The sequence below is a fragment of the Diabrotica undecimpunctata genome, chromosome 5 (genome assembly GCF_040954645.1).
Source record: "Diabrotica undecimpunctata isolate CICGRU chromosome 5, icDiaUnde3, whole genome shotgun sequence".
NCBI lineage: Eukaryota > Metazoa > Arthropoda > Insecta > Coleoptera > Chrysomelidae > Diabrotica > Diabrotica undecimpunctata.
In genome coordinates, this window is record NC_092807.1 from 84,957,709 (window position 1) to 84,979,326 (window position 21,618).

At 30.9% G+C, this 21,618-nt stretch overlaps 1 protein-coding gene across 2 annotated transcripts in view; it reads left to right on the forward strand.

Moving 5' to 3' along the window:
* The window catches only part of LOC140441429 (metabotropic glutamate receptor 2), a 244,076-nt gene extending 226,666 nt beyond the window's left edge, over nt 1–17,410 (forward strand). For both annotated transcript variants that reach the window (XM_072532157.1, XM_072532158.1), the window contains one exon: nt 11,238–17,410. In XM_072532157.1, coding sequence (XP_072388258.1) covers nt 11,238–11,359 — 122 coding nt within the window. In that variant the 3' untranslated portion in view covers nt 11,360–17,410. The remainder of the gene's footprint in view (nt 1–11,237) is intronic.
* Nucleotides 17,411–21,618: the final 4,208 nt, after the last annotated feature.

Genomic DNA, 21,618 nt, shown 5'->3' on the forward strand with positions numbered 1-21,618 from the left:
GCCTTGCATTTTTTATTTGTATGTTTCTCTTTGTTTCTAAAACTTATCAATTGCACTGCACTCAAACCTCAATGAATTAAAAATCTCAAAATTCACTAATGTTTATTCCTTAAACAAAAAACTAATCGTTGAAATATTCGATATTTTAATCAATAAATTATTTATACTTATTAATATTCATCTGGCTGAAGAATCTTGTCCCGATATATTTAAAGAAACACAAGTACTACTAATGTTTAAATTCGAAATTATTGCCTCATCCCTATAATTCTATATATATATATATTTAGGGATTCTACTGTATTCACTGCCTTCCCTCGCTCAACCGTTTCCATCTCTCTCTGTTGTTCCATTCTCCATCGTTCCAATCCTATAATTCTCATCTTCAAAAAAAAATTGAAAGCATTCTGAACGTTAGTTTAGAAGAATATACAATACAAAACAAAATACTTCACTGTAATGAATATGGCTTTAGAAAAAAAAATCAGCACCACACAAGCTATTCCCGAAATTGTGAGAGACATAAATTGCTTCGGAGGGAAACTTTTTTTATTAACAGCGTCTGGTGGATCCACGGCATTTGATTGTGTCTCGTATAAAAGTTATTTTTTAATAAAATGTATGAATATGGAATATGGGGAACTGCTCTTGATTGATTTAAATTTATCAAATAGAAAACAGGCAATATTTTGTAACAATGTTTCCTCCGATTTAAACATAGTTGAACATGTAATGTTCAACTATGTTTAAATCGGAGAAAACATTGTTACAAAATATTCAAAGATTAGGACAAACAAGAACAGCAATCCGACAACTTAACTCAGTATGGTGGGATAGACACCTAAATATGAAGACAAAAACGCAGATTTATAAAACATTAGTGCGAAGTATTATGACATATGGGGCTGAAAATTGGATTATAAACAAGAAAACCAGCAGTAAGATAGTAGCAACAGAGATGGAATGCCTGCGAAGATGCTGCAGAGTAACAAAAATGGATAGGAGAAGTAATGACGAAATAAAGCAAAGAACATCAATAGAAACAGACATACTAACATATATAGAACAAAAAAGACTAAAGTGGTATGGACATGTAAGAAGAACTAGCGACAGCAGATGGATAAAGAAAATAACCGAATGGAGCCCTATAGGAAGGAGGAAAAGAGGACGACCCCGAAAATCCTGGAGGAACGAAGTAGACGACGCCATGAGTAAGAGAGGACTGAACGATGGAGAATGGAACAACAGAGAGAGATGGAAACGGTTGAGCGAGGGAAGGCAGTGAATACTGTAGAATCCCTAAATATATATATAGGAACATGTAATTTCTCTAGGGTCTTTATTATGATCTACTCTCTTCCTTATGCATTAAAATGATCTGTTTCACTAGACTTATTTCTTAAAGTGTGAATATTTTTCAGTTGATACAACTCGTATTAATACTTACGCAAATCAACATAATCTACAATTTAAAGTAGAAAATGTTATTCTTAAAACTAAAAACTGATTTCTAGATAAAAAAACATAAAACTAAATAGAAAAAATCAAAACTTTTTAGTTGAGATAGTAGAATTTTTGGAAACAGCGCTAAATTAATGGTAATTTTTTTAGATAATATTGAATTTTAGAATGATTTTGGATGATGACAAAGTATGTTTCAAACTAGTTAGTGTTAAATTTATAATACGTAGTTTAGTTTATTTGGTTTCTAATGTAATGTGCTATTTTTCACGGTTTTACAACCATATTCAGTACGGAATTACTGTTTGGGGCAGTTCTTGTCACTCTGATAGAATCCTTAAGTACTAAAGAAGGTGCTAAGGATTCTTGCAGGTGCAGATTTTAGGAATCATTGTATACCTTTATTTTTTTACTTGCAGCACTTGCAAATCATCTAAAGAAAAATCACACATCAACCTATTATAAACAATACAAGAAGGCGCAGAAAATAAAAATGAGAGGATGGGCAATTTCAATAATTTACTTAATTAATAAACAAACATGATTTAAAAAAATAAAGCTATCATCACTGTCGGTTATGATAACTAACAGCATCACTGATTAATTTTACTTAAAAATGTACATACTCACTACGTATATTATACTTACAGTCGGTTACAACTATATTATTAATATGAACGGTAACTCGTGCGCGCTGGTACCTACCTACCAGTTAAAAAGGTATTAAATCCGCTATTCAAGGAAGCTGCTCACACGAAACAGCAGTTACTTAAGAAAATCTGGGTTTTTGATACACTAGGTGATGGTAGCGTAGCGATCGAAGCACGAGGACACTAAATTGTTTAGTAACGTGACGGCCAAACAAAAAAATTGATAATTTAGAGACCTTTTCCTTGGTAGCATGGATTTATTATTAAAGAAACCGACGGAATAGTTTAAGAGTCAGCGATGGTTTTAAATAAAAATAATTATAGCATAAATATTGGTCAGTCACGAAATTTTGTACATATCCAATTTTTTTAACGTTTGGAGTTACTAAAGAGAATATTCCTTAATATATATGATAAATGGACAATCTGGAAGAGTGTTCACTAAATGATGACAAGAAGATCTTTAATTAAAGATATAAAAAAAAAAGTTTTATAAAGAACTAAAAGACCTCTTGAAATACGTGTTTTGGTAGTTTAACGCCAACATAGGTAAAAGTACAGTCGAAAATGTTATTGGTAAGTATAGTTTGAGGAAACACAATTAGCAAGGAGAGCAATAACACAATTCTGTCAAGGAGAAAATGTCATCATAACAAACACTTTGTCTAAGCTTTCACTGCGTAGCTTCGATACTTGACAGTTCCTGCAATATAGTAAAAACAAATATCTTCTGAAAGCAAATAGATGTTATAATCATCTGATACCTATTCATTTAGAAATTTTTTTCATGGTATTAAGACATACCCCAGTATTCACGTTGGCTCCGACCACAATCCTGTCGTGGAAAATCTAAATTTTGGATTCAAGATTTTAAAAATGATAGAAAATAAAACAGTTTATATAACTAAATGTCGGCATTTGCCTAAAGACAAACATGTTAAAGACTTAGTAAACCAGAAGCTATCAATCATAGACACCGACGTCTTTTAAAAAAATATAGGAAAAGATTGGCATATTTTAAAGAACATAATAATTACGCTATAAAAAGAAGAAATACGTCCAATAGAAATAAAAAAGAATAAAGAATGGATGATCGAAGAAATATTGCAAAAGATAAACAAGGGAAAATCATTTAAAAACATATCTTAGTAAAATAGTAAAATTAATAGTAGATTAAACATGCAAGGGGCCAATAGTTTGTAAGCATTTAAATAAATGCAAATCAAATTTAATGAAATTAAAATTAAATATAATTAAACAAAAATTAAATAAAATTAGGTAAAATGAAATAAAATTAATTAAAATTAAGTAAAATAAACTGAGATTTCAATTATATTTTGTTCTTGAAACGATATAAATTTTAAGGAAAGATTTGATAAGCAAAATAATTTAAAGCTTTATGTTAGTATAAGAGCGTAGGCGAAAAATTGCAGGCCAATGATTTTTTAAATGCAATAGAGTAATTTGTGTCGTCCGTTGCATTGAGACTTTCAAGAAATTCATTTATGCCTTGATCTTTGTATTTGTGTAGTTCTCTTTTAAGCAAACGAGTAGTCCTATTCAGTTCAGTTTTGTTTTCAGGAAATCTAGAAGTTGGCCACTGTTTTCTTAGTTTTCTCTTTTCGTTGGTTAATATTTTTATATGATGTGGATATGGTTCACAATTATTACTCTGATTTAGATTTGGAGTTGCTTTCCAAGATGCCTATTGAATGATTGATGTAAGGTGATGAACTGCTTCCTCAATATTTTCATTTGTTTTAAGAGGAAGATTTAAGTTAATTGCATTTTGAATATTAAATCTGAACAGACTCCAATTTGTTTTATGATTTGAAAACATGGGGTATTTATTTATATTATATACATGTTCCATCACATCAATAAATATGGGGGAATGGTCCGACGAAAGGTCAAAGAAAGGTTTAATATCTAAAAAGTTTTTACTTATTCCTTTTATGATACCAAAATCGATGAGATCGGGTATTATATTTCTATCTGTAGGCCAGTAGGTTGATTGCCCAGTAGAAATTGTAGTCAAGTTATAGAGGTTGCCTGATTGTTGATTTCACACACTTTATTTATTTCGTGATGTTTTATGTTACTTCTAATGATTAACGCAGTTCCACCATAACCTTTTCCCACTATGGTTTGTAAGGCCGTTTGCGTTCCAATATCCAATTTTAATTTTAGCGTTGAACATTAAGTTTTGATAACATCGTTATGAGAAGGTCGAACATTTTATCCATTCTCTCCATAAGTTTTTGGACCATTAGTTCTAGACTGTTACTTGTTTCTGTTGCATTCAGTTTTTCCTGTGTAGTATTTGAGACAGATGCGATAGTATGATTTGGTCCCTCCACAGCGTTTGCATATGTAACAAATGGGCGATGAGTATTTGAGGAACTTGGCGGGCAATGAGATTGTATTTTCTCCCTCAACTTTGGAAATTGTTTTCTTTGGAGCTCTTTGTAGACCAAACAGCATCTGTAGTTGGCAGGATGATTCTCTTGGCAATGTGTACACTTCACATCTTTAATTCGTATTGAGTTTGGACATTCGGATGACAAGTGATTGGTTGTACATTTTACGCATCGAGGCATTCTGTTGCAATATTTGTGAGTGTGTCTGAAATGTTGACACCTGTGGCATTGCGGAATTTCTCTTTTGGGATGTGGTGGTTCAACTTCAACTATTGAGTTAGGTAATTTATTGACTTTATAAATGTCTTTATTGTTTGCATTAACAACCAATTTTACATGAAAAGGTGGTAGTTGCTTTTTATCCTCTTTTCGTTTTATGTTGGAGATATTTTTGACTGAATGTCCTAGTTCTTCGAGTGCCCTTTTAATATCATAATTTCTGTTGAGGGGTGACTATTGCGGATAACCACTCGAAGTTCACGGCCCTGTTTTATCTGATATGTGTGAAATTGCGTTTTTTTTGCTGTTAAACTTTTAATAATATCCGAATAGTTTTTAGGTGAAGGTACTTGAAATAAAATAAAATTAATTAAAAGTAAATAAAATTAAATAAAATAAATACATTAAACAGGATAGCTCCTAGCGCCACCTAGGAAAGAAAACTGAACTACAAACTGAGATTTCAATTATATTTCGTTCTTGAAACGATATATTTAATTAATAGTTAATAATAATAATTACATAATAATATAATTAATACTTATTGGTTCCTGTAATTTTAAGGAAAGATTTAATAAGCAAAATAATTTAAAGCTTTATGTAAGTTTAAGAGCGTAGGTAAAATTTCAGGCCAATGATTTTTTAAATGCATTCATTTTTTTCGAATCCTGAAAAAACTAATAAATATTTTTGAAAAATTTAAACACAGAATGAAAGACTACATTATTAACGAGGGCCGAAAGTCCCTTAGAATAAACAAAAAGTTTCTTTTGAATGATTTATTTGAAATTAAAAATCACACTTAATTTTCTATTCTTTTTCACCCCTGTAACTTAGAAGTTTCCAGGGACTTTCTGCCCTCGGTAATAATGTAATCTTTTTCAAAAATACTTATTAGTTTTCTCAGGATTCGAAAAAAATGAATGCATTTAAAAAGTATTGGCCCGAAATTTTGCGCATTTCGCTTTAAATTTAAATTTCTATCACCACCTAGGAAAGAAATCGGAATTACCAACTGGCATTTTAAACTATGACTCAATATTTTGTTTTTAAAACAATAGGGTTGATTTATTGGTAATTCAATCTACAAATTGATTATTCAAATATTCTTTATTCGGAAATTTTACTAATTCATCAGTAATTAATTTTCTCGCTAAAAAAATTGCTAAAAATATATTAAAAGATACTGTAATTGTCATATAAGATTATTTAGATTCATCTATTTCTGATCAATGTTATAGTTGTTACTTTTATTTAGTTCTTGGCCATTATGTAAATTTTTAGTAAGAGTTTTTACAGTTTGTTGGTTTTTTAATTAGTTTGAATTTTGTTCATAATGTGACTAGTATGGGGTTATCTAACTATTTCCACTTCACTAACTCGAAGGGTTTTACCCTCTTGCGCCATGTTTCTATATTTGTGTTATCTAGAAATTGGATGACCTCAATATTCACATGTTGAAGTAGTCCTTGTTTATGTCTGCTGCTAATTTGGCAATTATGTGTACTACTATCTCCATCTTCAGATCTCGATGGATGAAGCTGTTTTTATGTACCATGGTGCATCAACGTTGGTCATAGTACCTTATTCTAAAACCTCTCTATTATTTCAATATTACTTTTGCGGTGGTGTAGTTTACTGATAAGTAGTTTATTATCAATGGATAGTTTGAAATTTCTTTTAAGCATCGACTTTTCTCTTCTGTTTAATGAGAACTTTTCAATGCATTGTCTTATCCAAATGTAAACCCAAACCCAGGCATTTTACAGAATCTACCACAGGAAAATGAATGTTATCTATTCTAATAACTGTTTCAAAAATGTTAACTTTCTTTTATAGATGAAGTTGACATGCACTGATTTTAAACTATTAATTTAAATTCGTCATTTTTTTTTGTCCAATGAATAATTTTATTCACCGAATTCTGCAGTTTCCTTACAGCTTCTTCATGGTCTTCTCCAACTAGCCATAGTGTTTCAAATAGTTTTCATAGTATAGGCAACAGAAAAATAGGTCTGTAGGAAGAAACTTCATTTTTTGGTTTATCTGGTTTTGCTATCATTAAGACTTCCACAACTTTCCAGTAAATCTGAATGCTTGCACATGCTTAAATCTGAATGATGCATTCATTAAGTGAGTGTTATTTACTGTAGCTTTTTAGAAGCTGTTTTAATATTTTTCTTGTTACCAGATAGAATCCAGCGCTTTTCTATGACTAATATTTTCATTTATCTTGTTTTGAACTTCTTTAGCAGTAACAAGTTGAATTTCCATTTCGTCTTGTCAAATATTAGTCAGTTCCTTAAGGTCATCTCTGAGCCAGCTACCATATGCATTTTTAATTGCATGTTATGCATGTTGGATCTTTTCAGTTTCTTAGTAGCCTTCCATAGTCAATGGTCAGTGCTATTGTCATATGGTAATTCACCAAGGCAATTGTCCAACTGATTCATTTGTATTTTTTGGTTTTCCTATTGTATTGGAGTTTTTGCATTGCATTTTTTAGTTCTGTTTTATGAGTTGGATATCTTCTATTAGAGTTAGGATAATTGGTGTGATAGAGTCAAGTTGTTGATTGTTTTTAACTTTAAAGAAAGATTAATCATTGGTCCCAGTTTTTGTTTGAAGCTTTTGCAATCGATCCTCCTATTTATTAGCCTAGAGGATAACTTTTTTTGTATCGCTTCTTCACTGATTCTTATAACGATGAGAAAATTCATGCCGTCCCATACCTCTTCTATTTTAAAAAAATTTGTTTTTATATTTCTGAATATGAAAAAGTCAATCATCATGAGACATTGATTGAATAATTGTAATATTATTTATATAAATAATTATATACTGGTTTATAAATAACCTAGACAAATTTATAGTTATATACACTCACCGCACGAAAAAAGAAGCACTTTTTAAACTTTTAATATTATAATAACGTAAACACACGAACCAAACTGTGTTAAGTAATTTTAAATAATTCTTAAGTGCTTATCCGAAAAAAAATGCATAAAAAATCAGACATAAGGAATCCACTATTTTTATGACTTTCAAAAGTGCAAAGGGTAGCTGTTGATATTCTATTGTTATTCTTTTTTTTTTTTGTTGATGTGATTAAACTGTTAAGTCAAATCAAGTGTCAGACACAATTTGAAGTTGAATTGAACGATATTTTGCTCAAAGGTGTCAAGTATCCACTAGTACCGTATTTTTACACGTTTCTTGGCAACCTGAGCTTACATTAGACGATCTGGAACCGGTCCCCAACGAAGAACTAGTGCCCGTAATAATCGCTTCATTATTTTACAAAATTTACTGGACATGGCTGTCCAATTTCGAAATCAACTTCAGTACGTCCGAATACTAACTTAAGTAAAGGAACAATTAAAAGAAGACTTTGAGAAGCAAATTTAAGCAGTCACAGACCTGCAACAGGCCTACTACTTCTCAGGCGCCATTAAGTTGCGCGGCTTCAGTTTGCCAGAAACCATAATCATTTTACTCTAAATAATTGGAGGCACGTTTTATTTACCGACGACTCCAGGTTTACCTTGCGGTCTCCAGATGGCCGTGGAAGAGTATGGCGACCACATGAGCGTCCAGTACATGGAGGGGCTCCATAGCAGCCGTGAAATTCTGCAAGATTTTGTTGTGCCTTATGCTGGTTTTGTTGGAAATGACTTTGTTCTAATGCATGATAATGCCAAGGCTCACAGTGCGAGAATCACTCAACAGTTTTTAAATGAAGTAAACATTCCTTTAATGGATTGGCCAGTATTGAGATTAGACGCAAATCCAATCGAACATGTTTGGGACATGCTTGGGCGAACGATAAGAAGTCATGTTCCTGTCCGTTTAACTTTAAATCAGTTACAAGAAGCCCTTTTAGAGGAATGTGATTCCTTAACAGGACATTTTTCATTTGAGGTTTAACAATATTCAGGCAGTAATTCGAGCACGTAGAGGAAACATTCATTATTAAAATCAGTTTGTCCGGACACATAAATTAAGTTTTCATTAATGCCATAGTGCCGTTGAGTGTATATTATGATATATAATTTTTGACAAATAGCATTACAAAAACTCTTATATGTCACACGCATGCAACAGAAATAACATAACATACTTTCAAAAGGTCAAAAGCGCTCGTTATAATATTCCATATGTTATGTTACATCACTTGTTAAGTACCTGAATAACTGTTGTATTATTTTTTAAATAAATAGTTACACAGTTTTTTATTGTGTAATTTTTATGTTGTTGTGCTTTTTTCACTATTTCTTTTTTTTTTAATAATTTGTATGAAAATTGTATTTTCTTGTATAAAAGGGTGCCAAATTTTATTTTGCCTGGAGCGCTTAAAACACTAATTAAAGTACATTCGTTTACCAAATTCCCATCAGTAAACATGAGCACGTGTTGATATTCGCCGTCTCATTCGTCAAGAGGCTACTAAATATAATTTATTACCTTTAGTCAGACAGATTATCATCTTACAGATCCAAACTTGCCAGCATTTTAAATTCAAATTGTATCGTGTTGATTTTTAAGTTAATATATTGTGTTATATTTATGTTATAGTTATTGTTAAGTTATTTACTAGTCGTCTTATTTTTTAGAGTTTAGTTTAATTGTGATATAATGATCAAATTTCAAGAAATTCTTACACTAACAGTTTCAAAAGTAAATATTTTTAAAAATCATATGATACATAAGTCGTTCATCAGTACGACCCTGTTTGGCTTACACGTGGTTCTATTGACGATTGGGAATTTGTAAAATGAATACGATTTAGAACAGATCTTGTGTGTGTATGTGTGTATATGTCTGTGTATATGTGTATGTAAGACAAAAGTCTACATATTTGCTACATAATACTACTGCAGTAACAAAACGTTTTATTACTCTGTTTTCGCAACACCAATATTATCCTTTAACACTAATTTCACGGTATCCAATTTTGAGGTTAAAATTTTTGAACAGTGTTGACGTACTGTGGAAATACCTAAGAGGTGGAGGCCAAGAAAATAAATGTACTAAATGAAAGAAGATGTACTTTGGAAATCTTAAAGAATGTAAGGAATATAGGACAATCTTGATATTTTTGTACTTCTTTCCCTTCTTTAGCTATTTTTAATAATGTCACTTTGTAATAATTATGAACATATTCATGTTCACATTTATTTATAAAAATGTATTATACTTCATTTTATTTGCTTTATTTACTAAGTGTAATAGTGATTATAGACTGTCAGCTAAAATTACGGTGTCATTAGCGAATCTTTGGTTATTTGATATTTTTCCGCTTATTGCTACACCGTATTCTTTCTCTGATATCTAATGTCTCCGCAAAAATAGCTTTCTGTAAATATTAAATAACAATATAATAAAGACAACACGCATCCCTATCTAACTCCAATTTAAACACCAATATTTTTCTTTTCAATTTTTTCAATCATAAGAGTTACTCCCTGATTTTAGTACATTGTAATTATATTACGTATATTTCAACTATTAGATAATTTTCAAAATCCTTTTCTCTTCGTAATTTTTAATATTTAACGTTGCACTCTATCGAATGCCTTCTGAAAATCAATAAAGATTCTGAAAATCAATAAATCAATAAAGTTCTGCTCTTGCTCCTATTTTTGTATAGTCTCTGTTGTATTATTTTCAGAAATATCTTAAGCATATAATTTTTGCTTGCAAAAGGATAAAACAAATGAATAGAAAATAGAACAGAAAATGTAATCCCCACTCAACGAAAAATAATGGACGCTTTGAATACTTTGACAATCTCTTGTATAACCCCAACAGTTACATGGAAAATAAAAGAATAACAGAAGTTTAATGGAATTGACCATACAAACAATACAAGAACTTATTGAGGCGATAATAACATCAAATAATAGAAAAGCAACAGGAGCGGTAAAAAATAATGTTAAATGGAGCTCCCTCGCTATACTTAGATTGCTGGGAGCTGATTGAAGGGAGCGAACAGAGAAAACTGACGCAAAGCAGTCTACACCTTTTTCTAACTTGCCAGGTTTATCGACCACATGACCTAAAAGACCAATGAGAAGATCACGTGGTCGATAAACTTGGCCCATTAGGCATAGATGCAGGGACTGCTTTGTGTCAGTTTTGTTTGTAGCACTGGGGGAACGCGACTGTATTGCAGCAGTCAATATATCTTGTATTATATGTCTATGACTGAAACAGGTACTAAAGCCCTAAACCCTGAAAAGAAGAATAAAAAACAACTATAAATAATTATTTTTATATTGTAGCTCATTAGAACTACCCTATATTAAAAGTAAAATTATTTTAATCAAAACTGTCAAGAAATATGACTGATTGCATCACGTCCATTGTACATAATGAATATTATAAATTAATTGTATCTGTCCCTAATTCGTATAATGTATCACATTATCTTCTTTAATTAACTTAATACACTACTCTATTCTAATAGACTCTTTAACTTTTGCAGGTGGAATATTTCTGCGACCCGATGACGGAAACGTATATACAACGCTAGAACCCACACTGAGCAGTAACCCGAACGTGTACTTTCAAAGAGGAAATGGAATGCATCCTGGAATGATGTACTGAATGAAAAATCACGATGACAATGAAGACAATCAGTATCTGGTTACTTAGTATTTATCGCGCTTGATAATTATTTATTGAATGGACTCTAGTGTGTGAAAGAAAAGGTCAAGATAAAGACCGTTATATTACAATTAACAGAATTATGTTAGAACTGTTCGCTGTACATAGTTTATGATGAACGTAATTTTTAGATAATTATTTTAAATGTCTAAATTGGAATTATTAGATAACTTACTTGACCATACTGTATTTTATTTGTACTTATAAGCAGAAGGTGGATTAGGTATAAACAAGTAGTTTGCAAATGATACATATTTAAAATAGTTCCTTCTTTTTCCAATGTTGCATTCATGTTAGCTCTCAAAAGAAAGGCCTATTTAGAATTATCTATTTTATATTGTGTACGATAGATATCATTCGACCACTTAATTAATTAATGGATTAATTTTTTTTTATCATCTTACATATTTTCTTAATTATTTTAGTTGTTCCCTTTTCCCAAAACCTTTATCAGTTGTATTTTGGAAATGTCGATAATTATTGCATGCAATTTGAGACAAAGCTGACATTGTGCCAGGATTTTATTAGTAAATGGGCAAATGTTATGAAATTAAAGTGGTATTTTATTGCAATTTGGAATAAAAAACAAAACTTGTTTTGTAACATAGTTTTGTATAAAGCAAATTTACTAATTTAAAAATAAATAATCGCCATTCAAATTATAATTACGCGGAGAAAATCAACATTAACCGTACCTACAGCTTGAAATATACAAAAATTCACAAGGGGCTTTTCAAATTGTTGGTGAGAATGAACACGTTTAAGTTTCCATTTTGCCACTAGCGTACTGTTTTTATTGAAAAATGAGTTAATGGGATTTGTTGGTAAATTAATTGAGCATCACAACAGTAGCTATTTTGACAAAAACGAAATTAAGTACTTAATGGTAAGTCTATTATTTTCACAGTATTGAAAAGGATAAGAAAATTTATTTTTGGTTTCTATTCATTTGCTGAATATTTTATATGAGAATGAAATGCAATTAATTGAATAAAAATTACATTTTTATGTACCAAACGTAATTAAAATAAAATAATTTATAATGGGTGTTCTGATTTCTGTCAGTTAGTATAAATATGTATCTGTTGATGTGTGATGGTTTTCTGTCTACTTTAGTTTCACATTCAGATATGGTAGTAATTAGTGGTCTTCCTTTTCCATAGTAAATTTGATGGATTTTTCTTAACAGCTGATATCCATCAAAAAGTTGTCTAATGTTATCTTCACCTTATTGTGGGTTTTTGGTCATGTTTGTACACAATCTTCTTCTTACTTCCAATTTGTTCCGGGTATTTTTTTATGTCATCTACCGATCTTATCTGTGGTCTTCCTCTTGGGCGTCTACCTTTGTAATGTATCCAACGTTGTATTGTGACGTTCCAGCGTTGATCTTTTTGTCTAGCAGTGTGACCTGCGAAGCTCCATTTAAGTTTGGCAATTTTTGAGTATACCTAACATTACTCTTTCCATTGCTTTTTCTGTTGTGCCTAGTTTATTCATGTTTGCTTTGGTTAAGATCCAGGTTTGTTAGGTTAAGAACTTTGCTTGCTGAAGTTACTTTGCTTCTCAAGTATTGAGGTATTTTATGGTTCTTCTTCTTTATATAAAGATCAAATCTTTACATAATACTGCAACACTCTCTATTAATACACTCATGGACAAAAATATCGAATATTTTGAAATTTTCCAATTTTTTTTTGTAGTCACTATTATTTCAAAATAATTTTAGATTACTGATAATATTTATATAGTAGTCTGATCTACTCAACTAGTTTGAAATATTTTGATGTTTATTTTGACGTTTTTTCAGTGGTTAGTACATTGGTCGTACATTTTATCATAAAAATCATTCTTCACGTAAAGGAAAAATCATACTAATTCGGTTATTTTTAGTTTAATTTATTAAGTTTAATTAAATATTGTTTTGATTTAACTAAGTTTAAAACAAGTATCACACCAATTCGGCACTGCGATGAAGTCCAAGTAGCACATATTGTAATTTTGTACGAGGAAGGATATGCACATAAAGGTATCGCACGACGTCTGAGCAGAACTCAATCTATAGTTTCGAATACTTTAAAAAGGTACCGCGAAACAGGAAATGTTGTACGAAGGCTTGGTCAAGAACGCCCAAGGTGCACAACCGCAATTGAAGACCGTTTTTTGGTTCTTAATTCTACATAAAATCGTTCATTGACATCGATGCACCTTAGAAATGAGCTATTAAATGTTAGAGAAGTTAATGTGAGTTCACAAACAGTTAGACGAAGATCAAAAGAAGCAAATTTAAATCCCAGACGCCCCGCCAAAGTTCCATGTCTTCTCCAAAATCATAAAGCTCGTCGTTTGGAATTTGCAAGAACACATATTTAGTGGAATATCGAAAACTGGGAAAACGTTCTTTTCACTGATGAGACCAGAATCCTATTATGGAAGCCAGATGGCCAAAACTACGTCTACAGAAGAGTTGGAGAACGATTCGCCAGCTGCAGTCTCGCCCAGACCGTTAGTTTTGGAGTTGATGGCATAATTCTTTTGGACGGTATTAGTTTGGAGGTACGTACCGCACTTGTGGAAGTGATTGGATGGATGACTGGTGATTCTTACGTTTAAAACATCCTGCAAGATTATGTTTTGTCATATGTTGGTTACATTGGATATGAAAGATTCACGTTAATGCACGATAATGCTCGACCACATGCCGCTACCATAGTGAGTAATTATCTTGATGAGGTCCAAATTCGAAGATTGGATTGGCCACCATCTAGCCCGGATTTAAATCCAATAGAGCACATGTGGGATCACCTAAAACGCAGCATACGTCAAAGAAATCTCGTTCCAAATTCGATAGAGCAGCTTCGGCTTGCTGCACAGGGTAATGGAATGCAATTTCCTAAGGATATGTCCAAAATTTACTTGCAAGTATGCTGAGAAAGATGCAAGCAGTAATAAGAGCTAGAGGGGGGAATATTCGTTACTGATCATACACTTATTTCAGTTTAAACCAGTTGTTTAATCCATTTAAATTATCATTTAAGTTTAGAATAAAATAACCTTATTTACCTAATATTTAACATTTATTTTTTTCACAATTTTCTCCGCATAAAAACTTAAAATTGTTCATTAAACATTGTTAAAATCAACTCTATTTTACAATAAACGACTTGCTTGACCAGAATTTATTTTGCAAAAACAAAAATTTGAAAATTCCAAAATATTCGATATTTTTGTCCATGAGTGTATATCTGAATTTCTTCTATATATATATATATATATATATATATATATATATATATATATATATATATATATATATTTCTTCTTGATATACGGACTAGATTGTTTGTTTTTCTCTCACAGATAACCACCACATTAATGTTACCTTTTTTATTGACAAATGTACTGCACGTTGGTTAAATTTTTATTTTTCCAGACTGTTGTACAATTGTTATAAGCATTTTACTGCTACAGAAAAAAATTATGTCCATCCCGTGACATTCAGGTACGTCTTTGCGGTACTGACAAAGATTAGCTTTTGATACCTAAGCTGCGCGTACATGATGGCAAATAAATCAGATTTATTACTTTACTTTATGTTAAATTTTTATTGTGTTATCGTTGACAAGCTTCTGTTATTAATTTTTGATCTTCTTGAGCTCAAACTTAACGAATAAGGTTGTAATAAAAAGCATCAACACAACACATGAAAATAATCAATATAAAGTTGTATATTATTATTCTTCTTCTACTTGCTGAAGATTTGTAAATAGGATAATTCTATTGAGGTTTGTAATCAGGTCTAAACTTATTATTAGTAACGACAAAGGCTACTTTCATGTCGACTTTTAGTTACTTCGATCCTCCTACAACCATTTCTTTTTAGTAGAACAAATGACTTCTCTCTTTTATCAACGTTTTATGTTATACTACTATTTTCTACTGTCACGATATTTTAGTAACCAGAAACTTGTTTTTTTAAGCCTCTTAGAACGAATATATACATTACAGTATTTCCTATAAAGTTCGTTCATTATACGTCATCTAATTTTAACATTGACGTTTTCGCACAAAGTTGGCGTGTCGTCAGGATAATAGAGAATGTAAGATGTTATAAAATAATAAAAATATAAGGTTACTAATGTCCGTTTCACCCTTTTTGGCCGATTTTATATTGGAAACTACTAAAATAAGATGAAACTGTCAATCAAGTTACCAATGGCGTATAGAAATATATTTCCTTATTTAACATTAATCAATCAATTGAATTATAAATATGTACAAATAATAGAAATTTGTTCGCTAAGAATGCAAGGTTAAATGCAAAAAGTCAGTTATAGTTATAATATACTTCATAATTATAATTGACCTCAAGCGCAATTCGTTCAGTAGCACTGTCTCTTTTCTTTGTTTCTGTAAGAGTCATCACAATAATTTTAAGTTTTACTATTTCTGATACAATAATGTCGATTTTTTGTTTTACTCCTATATATTCTACGTTCCCAAATTTTTTAAGCCACTATAATTCTGCTCCTTTATCACACCTTATGACCTGCAGCAGTATTATCGAGCTACTTAATCCACCCGATGCTACCACAGGTAGAGTTGCTTAGTTTGGAGTATTTTTTATGATATACAATAAATAATTGCTTAGTTACGGTATTTGATGTCTTATTACATTACACAAAATTTCGGGCCATTATAAAAATTATATCAACTCATAGAAATACAGTTGCCTGCTATTTGCATTCCATAAATTAATGTTCAATTGGCGTACTGTTTTTTACGATATTTAATGTACATTTTGTTTTTTGAGTACGTACTTAATTTTGTCTATACATTTTATTTTATTTTTGTCTCTAATTATTGTTAAAAAAACTTCTAAGTATTTAGTTGGACTGTAATTAACGTAGAAATGTCATTGATGGTGTGCAATGAATGTTAATGGATAAAACGTATATATTTATCAAATGTAGATATTCTTCATGGACACTTGCACATTAACAAAAATTACACTCCAGACATATTACCAACAGTTGCCTGCTATTTGCATTCCATAAATTAATGTTAAATTAGCGTACTGTTTTTTTAACGATATTCATGTAAATTTTATTTTTTGAGTGCTTAATTTTGTCTATAAAGTTTATTTTATTAAAAGTATGGTTTATATATCAATGTATATCTCCAAATAATTAAATAATTCAAAATTATTTTTAGACAACTTCTAAGCAGTTAGTTATACTGTGATTCTGTGATTGACGTAGAAATGTCATTGATGGCGTGCGATGAATATTAAAGGATATAACGTATATATTTATAAAATTCACATATTTTGCATTTCGCATGTTATAACGTTTATTAACCGTTGGGATTCCTAAAATAATAATAAGAGAAATACTGAACGAATTGGTAAGTTCAAGAAGCATCACCATGTTTGGTGGCTTTTTTACTTCAATCAATATTCTGCTTATTTGTAATCTAGTACCACTCTTCTAAGCGATAAAACTTAGGATTAGAAACTGCCATAATTAACTATATAAATATAATTCCCAATAGCTTTTAGTGAAAATAAAAATTTCACATCAATTAACGAATAAATGATCCAAGATGAATCAACTCGAACAATTCATTTTCAAGGTCTATTTATTACTCTCTAGGATTTGTTATTTACAGAATTATAATCGTTTTTTATATTAACGCATCAACCACGAAGGGTTATTAGCGTGTTTTTAGGTAAAGTCATTAATATAATGTTTAGTAATTTTTGAAAGTAATTTTGTACACCAATATTTTTAATATGTAAGGAAAATGTTATGAAACAGTTTACAATCTTTGAAATAAATAAACAGTCTGTGACTATTTGCGTTTTCTTCTAGGGTAGTTTCGAAGTTATCGGAGATGTATTTGTATCGCTGCTTAAATATCCTTATTTAAAGCACTGTAACAGAAAATGTTTTACTGTCGTATCACTAGCCTTTAGTTCACTCGTCAAAGATTTGAGCTCTAAAAATCATACGAACAAGCTGAATTTTGTTGAGTCAATTTTGGGACTGAAAAAATATTCAAAAAAGTTTACTACTCCTACCCCTGGCTTTACCCTAAAACGTCCATTCATAGGGAGGTAACGAAAAAAATCGATTTAACAAGAATCTGCACACAGAAAAAAAAATGTTTTAAATAAAAAATGTAGCTGATATAATTTTGAACAAAAATTTTTATTGGCAATTTTTATGTAAAATGATCGTTCTCTTGGAAACAACGAACAACGATTTTGAAAGTCAGTGACGCACGCGAAATCAATTTTAAATAAAATGTGTATCAACTCGACGGTAAAAATTCAATATCTTTTGATGAGAGTGTCCTATCGACAAAAATCAAAATGTGTTTTAAAAGTAAATAGTGCAGATTTCATATGCAATGTTTTTATTTTGTCACAAACAAACTCAGTTTTTATAAAGGTGTTAAATAAATAAACGTGCAATTTTTGTCATTTTTAGGATTCTCATGAGATCAATAAAATTTATCAATTTCATTGACCGATTATAATAAATATATACTATAACATGAACTTTCGACTTTGAGTTTTAGCAACACATATGAGGCATCTAAAATATGCCCAAAAACGAAGAATTTAATCTTTAAGATTACAAACGATCGCACGTCACGGGAAATGCTTCGAGCATTTATACGCATTTCTACGTATAATAACGTTTATACACATTTCTACGCGCAATACCTTTCTACGAGTTGATACAATTTGTATTTATAATTGATTTCGCGAGTGCAACTGGCATTCAAAATCGCCGGTCGCTTTAAGCGCTTTCGTTCAAAATTATCTCAGCTATATTTTTTATTTGACATATTTTTTTTTTCTACGGCCTACAGATTCTTAGTAAATCTATTTTTTCCGTTCCTTACGACCCCACCCCCCCCCATGCAAAGGAAAGGGGGTTTAGGAGGAAGCAGTGGGTAGTACTGATAAATTTTTTGGATATCTTTGCGGTCCCAAAATTGACATTCTCACCAAAATTTAGCTTGTTTGTATAATTTGTAGAGGTTCAGTGGTATTTTTCTCTGACGACTGGAGTATCAGGTTTATTTTTATTGTTTTTATTTTTGTTTTCAATGTTTTCCGTGCTTAGTTAACTCGTAATACCTATGTGTATGTTTGGTGCCGTTTTACTAAAATGTTTAGTTTAAAAAGTTATTTTAGATTTTAGACAGTTTTTACACATTTTTAGACAGTTTATCTACAGCTTACTTAATATTGATTTCTCCGATATGAGAGAGCAACTATATGTAACCTGAATGTTCTAATTTTCAATATGCGTATGCTCTTTTTTGATAAAAAAAATAGAAGATTGTCCCAATACAATTGGTTTAGTAAAATTATTGAATTTAGGAAAGCCTTCTGTGCACTATTCTTTTTTTATTTATGCGTGTTTGTAGCGATAACGCTTTATGAATAGCAAACAATTCAGCAGAAAATATGGTTCTGATTGGTGTTAATACGTAGCTCATTGATAACTCTTCGGAAAAAATTGCTGCTCCATTTTCATCTTTGTTTTTAATGTATTAGTGTACATGTTGTGAGAATTACCATATCTGTTTAATAGTCTAATGAAATTCTGGTTATATTCAAATCATGGCGTGTTTGATTTATTTAGATTGATCTTGGAATAAGGAAGAGGTAAGCGTTTTATTGTTTGAATATTTTCAAACCGTATTATATGCTTTTTTATATAAAAGAATATTGCCATCTCTGATTCCCAATCTCTGATTCCCAATCTCTGATTCCCATCTCTCTGACATTTTTCATCACTATTTCTTTCTTGGTCTTTCACTCTTTTTTTTTGCTCTCAGGTACTCTCCAACCAATATTCTCGACTTATCGTCTATTACCTTGCATTCTTTCTAGATTTCCGAGCTATTCTAGTCTACGTTTTTTCAGTACTTTTGTTATTATAAGGTTAGCATACAATTGATACACTTCTACATTAGTTCGTCTTCTCCATTCTCCTTTTACTACTTTTCCACCAAAGATTCAGCGAAGTATCTTTTTTTCTCATGCTTGAAATCTGTTCTGTATGGTTTTGTTCATAGCCCTTGTCTCGACAGGGGTCTAGTATTGTGGGTCTAATTATAGTTTTTTATTACGAGATATATCTTTGGCCTTAATTATTTTGTTCATGTCCCCAGCACATCTATTGCTCTTGGTCAGTCTCAGGATAATTTCAGTTTACAATACAGTTACAACTGATTTATCCTCCACCTATAATTTAAAGGAGCCTCTGGTGTTTATTCCTTGTTTGCTCGAGATTTACATGTACTTGGATTTATCAATATTAACTTTCATTCCAATGTTAGAGCTTTTCCCGAATCAGGTTTTTTGCTATATTTGACAGTTCTTTTCAATTTTTTGCAATGGAAACCTCTTCTTTAATGTACGCTAAGCATCGGTGCTCTTCTCTTTGTAGGAATGCAGGGCCTATTTTTATCCCACTAATCCACACAATTTTTTCTAGGACTATATTGAGTAGCAAGGTAGACAACGGATCTCCTTGACGAACACCTTTTTTCACTTCTAATTCTTCTCAGACTGTATCATTGCATTTCACAGCACAAATGGTTTTTCTGATTGTCATTTTTACCAATCTTACTATTTTTTCTGTCACTTGGAATTCTATTAGCGTCTCTATTAATTTGTTTTTTCTATATTATCGTAGGCGATTTTCTAACGAATGAAAAGTATTTGTACTGAATGTTGTAATCATAGCAATTGATCAGGATTTGTTTTAGCATAAAAATTTGATCGGTTTTTGATCCTTCCTTACGAAATTCTTCCTGATATTCCCCTAGATTCTTCTCCACATATATTTTTAATCATTTTTTAATTAGTATGGCGAGCACTTTGTATATTACTTATAACAAGGATATGTATAGCATAGGAATTATAATGGACTTGTTTCATTTTTAGAACAATTCTTCGGCATCCCACGCTTCTACTATTTGCCCACGAAGTTGGTTTCGTAAAGCCTCTAAAGCCAGAACCACTGGTTTTTTTTTTAATTTTTTTGTTGTTGACATGTTCTTCGACGTTGCTTCCTTTATAGTGTTTGCCATTTTCAAGATTTTTTGTTGTATGTTACTCACAGTACCACTATCTTGTTTGGCTTAGGTTTCTTGTATATCCTTTTGATAATCCTGCACTACACCAAATACCTCTTTCTTGCGTATTTGTTTGCGAGCTCCAACTCAAACTTGAAATTTTCCAGGTAATCTAAGATATATTTGAGTATGTGTCTTTTTATTGAATAATCACTGAGCGTTTTAATGATTAAGTATTTCAAGACCTATCGTATGGTTTTTTATATAGGAGAATATTCTTCTACGAAGAATGCTTCGTATATATCTGATTCAAGGTTCAGCAGATTATCTAAGGTTTAGCGATGCTTACGAAAACTGCATTATTCTGGTATTTGAGTTTTTTGATTTTAGGTACCACGAAGTTCTGTTACTTATCTTTTCTAAAATTTTACCCATACAACATAATGGTATCGGTCTATATTAGAGAAGGTCTAATTTTGATTTACTTAGTTTCATAACTCGTATTCTGTTTGAATTTTTTCAGGATTTTGGAGATGCAGTTTTGGATATAATTATTTTTCAGGAAGTATTCTTAGGATCGAGATGCTAGGTTTTTGATAAAGGCGGTGGAAATATTGTCTAATTTGGGAGACGAGTTTTTAGATTTCTGTAGTACATTTTCTAGTCCATCCATCTTTAGTAGTATATTTCGTGCATTGTTGTTTTAATTTTCATATTCTATAGGTTGTTTTTCTTTATCCATTTTTTTACTTAGGTTGCAGGAATGTAATTCAAACTTGAGTTTGTTTAGTAAACATATGCTTATATACTGCATATTTCTTATTATCTTTTTAAATGGTTTTTGGCTGGATTTAAAGAGTTGATTTATCAATTTTTTATACTTATTATCTCCAAAAGTCACATTTTTTTTAAATGTTATACAGTTTGAACTAATTTTTTTGTACTCATTACTTCCAACGTGTTCATTTGCTTTTTCTGTGATTAATAAAACTGTAAATTTATTTATAGCTGCTTTATTTTATCTATACCTATATCTGTATTTAGATTATGAATATTATTCTCTATATAATTTTGAAATTTGGACCCGTTCGTAT